At 35.8% G+C, this 14,082-nt stretch overlaps 1 protein-coding gene across 1 annotated transcript; it reads left to right on the forward strand.

The window, feature by feature from the left end:
* LOC109328711 (protein NUCLEAR FUSION DEFECTIVE 4-like) lies at window positions 2,179-5,091 on the forward strand. The gene is made up of 2 exons (XM_019562301.1): window positions 2,179-2,765; window positions 3,747-5,091. Exons 1-2 carry the CDS (start codon window positions 2,259-2,261, stop codon window positions 4,905-4,907), a joined length of 1,668 nt encoding a protein of 555 aa, XP_019417846.1. The 5' UTR covers window positions 2,179-2,258; the 3' UTR covers window positions 4,908-5,091.

Genomic DNA, 14,082 nt, shown 5'->3' on the forward strand with positions numbered 1-14,082 from the left:
GTATCAAGATGACCATAGAACTACTGTAAATTTGGATACACCTAATGAGGACAAAGGTGGTGAGCAAGGATATTTTCAAAGTGTTCTTTTGAATAAGAGAAAGGGGATAATCTTTAGAAAGATCTCCAAAGAGCTTCATTGTCAAATCTTTTGTAAAGATCAATCTTGCATCTCACGTTTTCTGTATTCTAAGTTGTGAGATTTGTAGAGGGGTTCTTACATTCAAGAAGAATGACTATTCTGAACAGATAGGTGCATCAATAACTTGAAAGATATTAGGCAAGGCATAAATATATTCTCTTGGTTCGAGCGAAACAGAGGATGGGGCTAGAATCGCGAAAGGTGTGAGTATCCGAGTAAGCGAGCTGAGTAGTCAAACTAAAGTGAGAGGTTCATCGGTTCCAAGAAAGGAGCATCTTGTTTCTTGTATTGGAAGTTTGTTTGTAAAAGAACATATAATTTTCACATTGAAGAAAAATCTCCCAAGATGAGAAGAGGAGACCTGAATGTAGTTTTCAAGTGAACCCACAAATGAACCAGGATAAAAGTCGTGTCTCATTCTTCTCAACTCTTAACTCTTTACATTTCCGTATTACATGATTTACTTAACTTGACATGCATATCATTTTGAGTTAATTGCATATTCTGTTTTGTACATTTACTATTCTTAATCATCTAAAATAATGCATTTAAGTTTAGTTAAATCTTGGTAACCTTGGAGATCAAAGAAAATTGTTTTCATAGAACAAGAACTGAATAATCGATTAAGTTGTTTAGTTAATATATTATCTACATAACGAGTTAATCGATTATAGCTAGTATTAATTGATTAAACAGTGTGTGAACTTGTATAATATGTTTGTTTATCGAGCAACGATAATTGTGTACCATACCACCTATTCATCCCTTCTAGGTGAGTTATAGAGCTCTGTGAGACCCAACAGTATAAGGGAACAAAGAAGTAGAACGGAAAATGAAATCACAACACAAGTTTCAACCAAAACCTAGCTCTGGTAAAAACTTGATGATAACTAATTCAGAAGAGTTGCCTTTTTATGACCCTTTTGATTGAAATTTTGTGAAATGTTGTCGAAATGTTAGAAGCAAACAAGAAAATGCAAAAAATAAGAAATGGATGAGGCTACAAACAAAGGATTGTTTAATAAGCCTAAGTGATGTTCGTCACAAGAGTTATGAGGATTCTTGATAGGAACTTAATCTTGGTTCAACCAATAACTTAAGAGAACAAGCTTACTAACAATGGATAATTTCCATTAACTTCAAACTTGTATTTCTCATGTTTCATGTATATATATAGTGTAGGCATCCATCCAACCACTTTTTAATTAGTCACTTATAGTTGATTCCATCCCGCCATTATTCAATTCACACATCCCATATATGAGGAATAGTAATTCATACACTAAAGACACTAAAACACACTTAATCCTATCTTTAATAGCCATCATATATTCATGGTAGTGGGCAAAGCCATAAATGCATGCCACATCTCTCATCTTCATGTGACTGTTACACTTTCTTTTCAAATCAAGAGTGAAACTCCAACATGAATCATAAGACTTTATTCTCACCATAAAATAGTTAACTAAGTTGCTAACCAACATTAGAAATAGGAACGTGGGCTACCCAAAGTGCATAAGGGTCTCACTTATGCAATTCTTTACTTATTTAATGAAAACTCAATGACTTCCATTGATTCAAAAATCCACATTATTCTCCTTCTTCCGATACACCACTTTCATGTAAGCCTTCTATTTGGATAACACAATTTATCATTTTGAATTATCCATGAATTATTTTTGAACATATTTCCATTAGAAGTCCAACTAAGTGATCGAGTACTTGTTGAACCTTCTTTACTCTTATTCTGGTCATTGAGCCTCCAAAATCTTATATGATTTCTTAATCTACATTGGACTCCATTGAACTCATATCAAATACATAAAAGAAAAGTGGGCCCAATATCATAACCAAAAAGGGTTAGAAAACATCTAGTGTGTATAGGAGATTATGTGGATGGATAATTAAAAATTTATAACTAACTTTTATTAATACCTAACATGGGGTTAAGTGTATAATCATTATTTCTTTTAGAGCTTATTCTCCTTTTATATTTAAGTTGACTTCCTCTTTCCGAAATAATAGGAAAAAAATCCATAGCATTCATCAAACTCTATTTTCTTAGTTAAAATTTAATTTATTCCTTCCTTACACCTTTCTTCTCCAAACCACCGTAGATGGAGTGGTCCTGGGTAGCGAATCGGTGGACAGGTGTCGCCGCATCCATATGGATCCAGTGGAGCTGCGGAGCATCCTACACCTTCAGCATATATTCCCCTATTCTTAAATCCACCCAGGGCTACGACCAATCCACCCTCGACACCGTCTCTGTCTTCAAGGACATTGGTGCCAACTTCGGCATCCTATCCGGCCTCCTCTACTCCGCCGTCTCTCCATACAATAATCCTCGCCGCGAGAACGATATTCAGGGCTCACCCAAGTCTAAATGGACATGGCTAGGTGGGCCCTGGGTGGTAATTGCAGCGGGGGCGATTCAATGTTTTATTGGGTTTATGTTTATCTGGGCTTCTGTTGCTGGGCTAATTGACCCGCCTTCTCTGCCGGTTATGTGTTTTTTTGCGTGGCTTGGTTCTAATGGTCAGACTTTCTTGAACACCACTAATGTTGTGACTAGCTTGCGTAATTTCCCACAGTATAGTGGCACCATCGTTGGCATCATGAAGGTACTATTATACTAATGAAAAAGAATTTTGTTAATCTCAATCATAGGAAATAAAATATGGTAGAGATACGTTGGAAAATTTGATGAATTTCCAAAACTTAATGAAACAGTTTTCAAATAAAGTTCATATAATACCTGGATTTAACATTGGAATGAGTATAGTTATATCCTCTCAGTAATAATGGTAAGCAAAGTAATTAATATCTAACTGTCGTATTGCTTAATATAATCCACATTTTAAATGTTTCACACCTTTTTAAAGCTTCAGTTAGTTACTGGGAGTTAAGGTGAAGTATATGATTGAAATGAAATCCCAAGTTTTTTGGAAGAAAACTGCTAACTCCTATGAATGATATTTTATATATTTGTCCCAGGCGGGGTAAAAATGGGAGCAGCTATGTCCAAAAAAGTGTGTGACTCTATGTGCCACTTGTTGTAATTGCTTGAAAAATATATATTGAAGTTAAAAGTTTCATAATCAAGTGTTTTCTTGACCTATCATATCAACTAAAACATAGAATGACACAATCTGTAGGATAGAAGATGTGTCCCAATAAAAATAAATAATCAGTTGCGTTTTGTCTACAGTTTTTTGTGATTGTTTATTTCACTACTAGTGGTTACTCAGTCACTGAGGTTTGTTCATGCTTTATATAATGAAATTATTCTTGACAATGTAACATTGGAAATAAAACATTCCATGTTTGTTATGAGTTCTGAAAACACACTTCTGTATATTAATTCACGAAAAGTAACATTCCTACATTATTATTCATTCGCATAGCTGTTTCATAATGAATTTGGTGTGAAACAAGTAATGTAGATAGCTGGTCTCTTTATGGAATGCTTTTGTTGAGATTGTGTTTTGCAATGTGAATGATTCAAGCAAGTGAATATCATAACATCCTTAAATTTCACAATTCAGTTATGCTATTTGCTTGGTGTATCCTGAGAAAGCAGTGTGCAATTCATTCTTCCTCAGGGTTTTCTTGGACTCAGTGGCGCAATCCTTATCCAACTGTATCACACATTTTGTGATCGGGACCCTACCACCTACCTTTTGATGATTGCTTGCTTGCCTACATTTATCTGCATATTGCTTATGCTCCTGGTGAGGATCTATGAAGTGTACAACGGTGATTACAAGGAGCATTTGAATGGTTTCTCTTTGGTCACTGTGATTATTGTTGCTTATCTCATGTTCATAATAATTTTGCAAAACTTCTTCGTCTTCCCATCTTGGGCGCATATATTTACATTTATAATCCTTATGGTTCTTCTAGCATTGCCTTTTGGTATTGCTATCAAAGCCCATTCGGAGGAGTCATATCAAGTTGTACAAACCTGTAAGTTAGATTCAACCTCCAGTTCTTCTCCATCCGGGGATAAAGTGGAATACCAGGAGCTGCCTAGTGATGCGGGGGAGGTACAGGTGATTTCAGATGACATGTTACCCCCGGAAGAAGAAATGAACCTCTTGCAAGCTATGTGCACAGTTGAATTTTGGATGTTGTTTGTAACCATGATATCAGGGTTGGGCTCTGGCCTGGCAACAATAAATAACATGAGCCAAATAGGAGAATCTCTTGGCTATAGTATTAAAGAGATTAATAATTTGGTGTCACTGTGGAGTATGTGGAATTTTCTTGGCCGGTTTGGAGGTGGCTATGTATCAGATTATATCATGCACAGAAAAGGTTGGCCTAGGCCTCTGTTTATGACCGCAACTCTGGGGATCATGATTCTCGGCCATGTAATTATTGCTTCTGGTTTTCGTGGAAATCTGTATTTGGGTCCTGTCTTGGTGGGCATATGCTATGGTGCAAATTGGTCCTTAATGCCTACAATAACTTCTGAGATATTTGGTGTAAAGCATATGGGTACCATTTTCAACACTATTGCTGCAGCAAGTCCACTTGGATCTTATATACTTTCTGTGAGAGTTGTTGGATACATTTATGACAAGGAAGCCAATAAAGAAGATAACTCGTGCTTCGGCAACCACTGTTTCATGTCATCTTTTTTTATCCTAGCTGGAGTGGCTTTTCTTGCATTTTTGGTTTGCCTGGTATTATACTTCCGCACCCAAAGGTTCTATAAGCTAGTTGTGCTTAGAAGATTAAAACAATCTGTTCGATATTGAAGAATGTATTTCCCACCATTTTCTGACAAGGTAATGGCTGATTAACCCAGTCTTGTTTCCTTGATTCATATAAATATAACTATTGCAATATTCTACTTACCTATAAGGCTGAACTGGGTTAGTTATTTTACTTGTTCTGTGTCCAAGGAATAAAATTAATAATGCAATCCACTTTTACCTGTCATTACTTGTCTTTTATTGTGAGCATGGATTGTCACTTCTCAGAAGCCATTTCTTTTCTTCCTTTCCTTAACCATTCCCTGGGACGATAACTTTTACTGAATTAACATTCATTCAACTTAGAGCGGTGCTTAAGATGGCTGTTATACATCTTTGCGCAATCAGAAAGCCTAGCACATTTGAGATAAAAATGGATTAACAAAAAACAAGTTATTCCAATTACTTTTGTCCTAGATATATTAAATAAATATGAAAGAGCAGCCTGCTTCTCATGAGGAAATACACACTTGAAAACACCAAATTTTGTGGTTTTGTTCCAAGGCTCACTCACTGGCTGTTGAGTATCGGTATGTGTTCTTTGGTTGGTTCACCTGTATAAATTTATGTGGCCAGTTTTAAGTGTTTCATATGCAGATCTTAGAATTTACATTTCTTGGCTCAGGAGTAGGAGTCTTAAGTTAAGACCAGCTAAAATGTTTTGGTTGCTTGTTGTAAGTTCTTAATAGCTTTGAGCTTATGGAGAGATGTGCTTGCCAATCCTTAGATATTAAGTGTAGTAAATCCTTCTTGTAATGCAACAGGGAATATGAGGCATGCCTTCCTTCAAGTCAAGAAAATGAAAATCATTGTTGACCAACTGGATTCTTTCCACTTGATGCTGAAGTATGGGTGTCCCTCATCACATACAAGTATACAACAATAACAGCCAAGCCTTTATCCCACTAGGTAGGGTCAGCTACATGGATTGAACATTGCTATAATGCTCTATCACATAGTAGCCAATATATGTGAGAGAACTCATGGCTATAGTTATGGCAGTTCAAAAGTGGCACCTTTGTCGTTCATACTGATCAAAGAAGTTTGAAGTTATTGAAAGATCAGTGAATGATGCGTGTGGGGCAATATAAATGGATTTCTAAGTTGATTGGTTTTGATTTTGAGATCAGTTATAATTTGGATTGTGGTAATGGAGTGGCTGATGCCTTTCTAGACATTTGACCCATTCTTCTATTTCTAGAAAATTGGCTGGTTAGCTAGATTGAAATTCAGATGGATACCAAACTGATGTAATCCTATAGGGGGATTACATTTTTGTTTTGGATCATTCTTGATGGTAATTACTTGTTGGGACCTTCGGAATTGTATTTGTTTTGGATGTTTTGAATGATGTTTGGTTGTGTTTTGGGTCGTGGGGTTTTGATTGTGTTTGATGGATTTGGTGGTTGTTTGGTTGATGATTGGTGTACTTGTGATGTGGTGGAATGTGTTTGGGATATGTTTGGGGAATTTTGGCCGTGAGGATTAGGGTTATGTGAGAGTGTTTCAAACCTGGATTATAAGTTCCTAATGGCCATTTAATAAGATAATTTCGGCTATATTTTTTTTAGATACAAAATAATAAAAGTTCCAAAGTAAAATAGGTAACTATGAAGTTCTTAAATACTAGTGAGGGTGTTAATCCCTCACTTTATTAAATCAGCTAAAGCATGCCTTAATCAAGCCCTCCTTGGTCGTGGCCAACTTGGGGAATTTCTATGAATATAGAGCAATTGATGGGGATCTCCGTGTTGGGCCTTGCATCTTCAAGTACTCCTTTGATTAGTTGATTGAGAGATTGATGGGCCTTCTTGCTCTTGGACCGAGTCATGGGCCCTCCAAGCCCAATTAGATCCTCTTCATTGTATGCCCTAGGTAGGATTACATCACAAACTTAAGACCATTATATTATGCAAGACTTCCTCATTGATCCTACTACACATCCAGGTTACCAACTACAAGGGAATTGACTAAAGTATAAAGGCAGGTTGGTTTTATGTCAGCATTCTAATCAGATAATGTTTGGACAGATGGTAGTTGGGAACAGTTAGAACACTTAGTTAGGGGTAGAAGGCAGCATTCAGAGCATTACAGTTCGTGAGAACAATGGTATTGCTCAATTCTGATAGTAACATGGAATGATTTATTAACCTAAAACTAAAATGTTGCTGGCCTATAGCATACATGACTGACATAAATGGGAGTTATCAGAACGGCTGGAAACGAGCCGAAACGAGCCGAAACGAGTCGAACAAAAGTTTAGCTCGGTTCAGCTCGATAACAAGTCGAATTTTGAATGAATGTTGATGTAGACCACTCCAATGTACACCTAGTTTTTGAGGACGTTTTGCTTGTATATATGTATATAGTTATCCTACTAGAACTAGTGTGCACATGTATATATTTATAACTGTATATATTTATAACTGATGTGTATGATTCCGTTATTTGCTGCTACTATGATGATTAGCATTTTGAGACTGTAGTATGACATTAAGAGATTACTCTAACACTTGTGATTATGATGATGTATATATGTGTGATCAACGCAGGATGTTTCATGTTCTTGTCTTGATATGTAAGGTACACATTATAGATTAGAATGGACATATGTTCTTTTAGCAAAGAAACAATGATTGAAGCTCCAAAATTGAAACAATTGAGAAACTTTACAGAGATTGAGAGAGGATTTTGGGGAAGTTTTGTTTGTTGAAAACGTATAAATGAGCAATTGAACCTGTGATTGCACCAAGTGAGTATCATCTTAGTCATAATCAATGATCTCTATTGAAACTTAATGTTGAGGATAGAACATAATGCGGAAGCACAGGATTGAATCAATTGAGAACAAAAGAGAAGCAAGTAAAGGATAAAGAAAATAACACACAAGATTTAACGTGGAAAAACCCCTCAGTATGAGAGGAAAAAAACCACGGGCGATCAAGAGCAAAATTCCACTATGTAAAAAAGAAGAGTACAAGAAATCCTCTTATAATGATGAGGACAAATGACAATATTTTTTCTCACAAATACTCTCTCAAATGGAACAAGAATTCTCACCAAGAATGCACTCACAATATATGTGTAAATGAAAGAGATGTTGTGTGTTGTGAAGATGATTTTGAAGCTCTCTATATGTGTCCTTTTATAGGCAAGCAAAGTCTTGGTATCTTGGATATGAAGCATTGGATGCTTGGAAACAAAGCCATAAAAGTGACACAAAATGTCTTTAGAGAGAGCCATAAAATAGTCATAAAATTCTTTTAAGACATATAAATGAGAGGCATCTAACAATCTCCACCTTGGCTCGAATTGGATAAGTTGCTCATGGCCAAATAATGCCCCGAAGGGCACTCAAGTGCTGTAGAGACCAACCAAGTCCAAGCAAAGTTGGAACTTGGTATTCGGAAGTGGCTTGGTAAGTATATCTGCTGGATTCTCTGATGTGTGAATCTTTTCCACCATAATTTCACCAATAGCAACAATATCTCGGATAAAGTGACGTTTTATATCAATGTGTTTGGTCTTGTCATGATAACGATTATTCCTGGTCAAATGAATAGCACTTTGACTATCACAAAACACTGTAAGAACACCCTGTATTAGACCAAGTTCATTTACCAAACCTCGGAGCCAAATAGCCTCCTTCACACCCTCCGTTGCTGAAATATATTCTGCTTCAGTCGTAGACAATGCAGCAATGGACTGAAGAGTAGCTTTCCAGCTAATAGCACTATTACAGAGAGTAAAGATGTAACCAGAAAGAGACCTCCTTCTGTCAATATCACCACCATAATCCGAATCAACATAACCTACAACGTCATCAGTTGTAGCCTTGTTTCTGTCAAATACCAAGCCAATATCAGAAGTACATTTTAGATACCGAAAAATCCATTTTACAGCACTGCAATGATCCTTTCCAGGATTATATGCATATATCGACTTACCATGCTAACAACATATGCTAAATCAGGTCTAGTGCACACCATAGCATACATAAGACTACCAACTGCACTAGCATAAGGAATATGTGACATACGCTCCATCTCTTCCTCTGTATGTGGGCAAAGATCTAAAGATAACTTGAAATGTGCAGCAAGTGGAGTAGAAACAGGTTTACAATTATTCATATTAAACCTTTCAAGCACTCTTTCAATATATTTCTCTTGGGATAAAAACAATTTACCAGCTTGACGATCCCTGTGAATCTCCATACCAAGAATTTTCTTGGCTGCACCTAATTCTTTCATCTCAAACTCATTATTGAGTTGAATTTTCAATTTCCGGATCAAAGACTTGTCACGTGAAGCAATTAGCATATCATCAACATACAGTAACAAGTATATGAATGATTCATTTGGAAATTTCTGGAAATAAATACAGTCATCAAATTGACTCCTGCAATAACCTTGCCCAATCATAAAAGAATCAAACCTCATGTACCATTGTCTGGGAGCTTGCTTAAGGCCATATAATGATTTCTTCAATCGACAGACAAGATGCTCCTTATCAGGAACAATAAATCCTTCAGGTTGTTCCATGTAAATTTCTTCTTCCAGCTCTCCATGTAGAAAAGCTGTCTTTACATCAAGTTGCTCCAACTCCAAATCAAATAAAGCAACAAAAGCAAGCAAAACACGAATAGAAGTATGACGAACAACAGGTGAGAATATCTCATTAAAGTCAATACCTTCCTTTTGATTAAAACCTTTAACAACTAGTCGTGCTTTGCATCTTGGATCTTCAACCCCGGGAATACCGTCTTTCTTCTTATAGATCCATTTACATCGTAATGGTCGTTTGCCTTCGGGAAGCTCTGTCAAAGCCCAAGTACCATTCTTATGAAGACTTTCAATCTCTTCATTCATAGCCACTAGCCACTGTGACGAATCAACACAAGAAACAGCTTCTGTATAGCTGGCAGGTTCAACATCATCATTTACCTCTTGTGCAACTGACATTGCATAAGCAATTAAATTATCACCATCAGTGTATCTAGCTGGCCTTTTAATTAGTCTTCTGGTTCTGTCTCGAGCAATACAATAATCATCTTCTTGCTGATGAATAGGAGAAGTTGTACTGTCATCACAATCAACATAATGATCATCAATGCTAGATTGATTTGTAGAGGAAGATGGAACATCAACATTAGGAACTGTAGGTTTCACTATCAACTCCACCTTCTCGCTAGTACCCTGCAGATTACCTGTACTAGTAGAAGAAGACACAATAGATTGTTTTCCAGAAGATAAAAATGCATCCTCATTAAAAGTCACATCTCTGCTAAGAATTAATTTCCGTGACTTTGCATCAGAATACCATAAGCGATATCCTTTAGACTCAGATGCATAACCAAGAAATATGCACTCAACAGCTCTTGGAGCTAATTTACCATCATTAACATGTGCATAAGCAGGACATCCAAAGATTCTTAAGTTAGAATAATCAACAGGATTACCTGACCAAATTTCTTCTGGGATTTTGAAATCAAGTGCTGAATGTGGAGAACGATTAACCAGGTAACAAGCAGTAGATGCTGCTTCAGCCCAAAATTCACGCCGATGCCATAACCCAGCATTTGAGAGCATACAACGAACTCTCTCAAGTAGAGTCCTGTTCATCCGTTCTGCAACACCATTTTGTTGAGGATTTCTTGGAATAGTTTTGTGTCTAGCAATACCATTTTTTGTGCAGAACTCATTAAAATCACCATTGCAGAACTCTAATCCATTGTCTGTTCTAAGCTTCTTCACTTTCTTCCCTGTCTGGGTTTCAACAAGAGTTTTCCACTTCTTGAAAGTGGAGAAAGTCTCATTTTTATGCTGCAGAAAATAAACCCAAACTTTGCGAGAAAAATCATCAATGATGGTCATCATATAGCGACATCCTCCATGAGAAGGAAATTTAGAAGGCCCCCAAAGGTCAGAATGAATATAATCAAGAATACCTTTGGTACGGTGAGTTGCAGTGGAGAAACTAACCTTTTTCTGTTTCCCAAAAACACAATGTTTACAAAAATCCAATTTACCAATGCCATGTTTACCAAGATGACCTTGTTTGCTTAGAAGGTGCATACCTTTTTCACTCATATGGCCCAGGCGCATGTGCCATAATTTGGTAATGTCATTATCATGCATTGAAGAAGATACAGCTGTTGAACCTGTCACAACAGAACCTTGCAAGACATATAAACTACCAATCCGGTTAGCTTTCAATAATACCATAGCACCTTTCAATACCTTTAGAACTCCACCTTCAGCTGAATACCTACACCCGAGAGACTCTAGGGTGCCAAGAGAAATTAAGTTCCGCTTCAAATCTGGAATATAGCGGACATTAGCCAAGGTTCTGACAACACCGTCATGAGCCTTGATCTGAATAGTACCTATTCCTGCAACTTTGCATTGGGTATCATTGCCCATCAAAACAACACCACTGTCAACATGTTCAAAAGTGGTGAATAAGTCCTTATAAGGACACATATGAAAAGTACATCCAGAATCAAGAATCCATTCTGTTTTACTCCTATTATTATAAGAGACAACAGATAAAAGAATATCACCGTCAGAATTGGCTTCAATATTAGCAGCTTCAGAGGATTGTTGAAATTTTCCCTTATCTTGTTTTTCTTGTTTTTTCTTTAAGATAAAACAATCAGGAATGTCATGCCCCGGTTTCTTGCAATAGCGACAAGTTTTGTTGGATTTGCGACCTCTGGATTTGGATCTGAACTTTTTATAATTGGTACTCCCTTTTTCTTGAGTTCTACCTCGAACACTTAAGCCCTCACCCTTGTCCACAGAATTAACTTCAAGATCAAATTTTTCTTTGGACAATAAATTAGATTTAACATCTTCAAAGGATAAGGTATCATTATTTCCATACAACATGATTTCTTTGAAGTGCTTATAGGTAGAAGGTAAAGAGACAACCAACAAAACAGCTTTGTCTTCATCTTCAATATTAATATCAATATTTTGCATATCCATAATAATAGAATTAAACTCATCAAGATGAGTTTGAATAGGAGTACCTTCAACCATACGAATGGTGTATAACCGTTCTTTGAGACGAAGCTTGTTTGCGAGGCTCTTGGTCATGTATAAAGTTTCTAACTTCAGCCACAAAGCCGCAGCGGTTTCTTCATTGGCAACCTCACGAAGAACCTCCTTCGACAAACAAAGTTGAATTGTTGAAAGCGCCTTTTCATCCAACTCGTCCCATTGATCATCGGTCATGGAAACTGGTTTCTTTGACTTCCCATCTAAAGCTTTCTTTAATCCGCTCTGGATAAGAACGGCCCTCATTTGGACTCGCCAAATAGAAAAGCTAATTTTGCCATCAAACTTCTCAATGTCAAATTTTGCAGACATTTTGAAATTCTCAATTTAGTAAGAGCTCTGATTCCACTTGTTAAGGTTAGAGCACAATGCGGAAGCACAGGATTGAATCAATTGAGAACAAAAGAGAAGCAAGTAAAGGATAAAGAAAATAACACACAAGATTTAACGTGGAAAAACCCCTCAGTGTGAGAGGAAAAAAACCACGGGCGATCAAGAGCAAAATTCCACTATGTAAAAAAGAAGAGTACAAGAAATCCTCTTATAATGATGAGGACAAATGACAATATTTTTCTCACAAATACTCTCTCAAATGGAACAAGAATTCTCACCAAGAATGCACTCACAATATATGTGTAAATGAAAGAGATGTTGTGTGTTGTGAAGATGATTTTGAAGCTCTCTATATGTGTCCTTTTATAGTCATAAAATTCTTTTAAGGCATATAAATGAGAGGCATCTAACACTTAAGGTAATCTATTACATAGAAATTTCTATAGCTGTACTGTGAATTAATTGAGTACACAGAGATTTTCAAGTGCAATTTTACCAACTAATCGACTATACATCGATTATAATGTAGTCAGACACTATTTTAACTCATTTTGACTATAATTTGATGTAAGATACTCATATATAATCAATCAAACAACTAAACAAACATATATTTAAATCAAAATACGTAAAGAAACATATAAAATAAGCATACAAATATGAAATCATGGTAATTGGAGTTAAATGATTGAATCTTAATAACTATTAATCTATATAATTTTTATCAAGAATTTCTAGTTCTCCTTTTAACGTAGAAGAATGTATCTCTAGGAAGAGTTTTTTTTAGAAACCACCTAACTGCTTAGAAGTTTCAACAACTCGAGTTGTACATCAAATCGAAAGAGGTCTCGTATTATGTTTAATCGGTTTAAATGGTTAAACTCTCTTGTCGGACCGATTGACTTCATATATAATTAATAATTATCTATAATATATAATTGTTTATAACTTTTATATAATTAATAATTATCTTAGATAATATTGAAATAATATTTTTCTCTTTTTTTATGAGAGTAAAACAAAACATTAGTACTTTTTTTTCTAAATTTTAGAGTTTAAAATCTACGCATTGTCAATGTAAAGTTTTTTGCAGTATTAGCACATCATTTTTCATTGATGTGTATTACTTTTGTTTGAGAGTCAATAGTGTTTAATATATTACTAAGTTTTAAGTGAATTTGGTTCACTTTCCAGGTAATTCCAGTTTAACCGGGTTTAACATAGTTGGACCAAAGTTGTTTTCAAGTCTAGTCAGATGTCGGATTGTCTAGTCGGTTCGGTTCTCACAACATTGGTTTCAACAAACTCTATAACGAAATCTCCTTTTTTACCTGATCTCTTAAGAAATGATGTTCAATTTCTATATGCTTTGTTCTTAAGTCTGATAAGGGATTTTTAGTTAGGTTAATTGCCCTAGTAGTGCCACATTTAATTGGGATACGATGGAGTTGAAGATCATAATCTTACAAATATTGCTTCATCCATAAAATTTGTAAACAACAACCGGTGATAATGTATCTTGCACTAGAAGTTTTTTTATTTTCTTCATTATTATCCCTCCTTGTGTAATGTGTGTGCTCTGCATATGGTTGAGTAGTTCCTTTTACTTCTAGGATACAACTATGCACTTTGATATTAAATAATTGAGTATTTACTTTTTTATACACTTGAGTGTTAAGATTTATTTTTTGGTACACTTATTCATGGAAGTTTGTTGATAATATTTTATGGATAACTTTAAAGAGGAACCTAGAGGTAAACTCAAAGAGTAGAAAAAGTATAAT

This window comes from Lupinus angustifolius, chromosome LG15 (assembly GCF_001865875.1).
Source record: "Lupinus angustifolius cultivar Tanjil chromosome LG15, LupAngTanjil_v1.0, whole genome shotgun sequence".
Taxonomy (NCBI): Eukaryota; Viridiplantae; Streptophyta; class Magnoliopsida; order Fabales; family Fabaceae; genus Lupinus; species Lupinus angustifolius.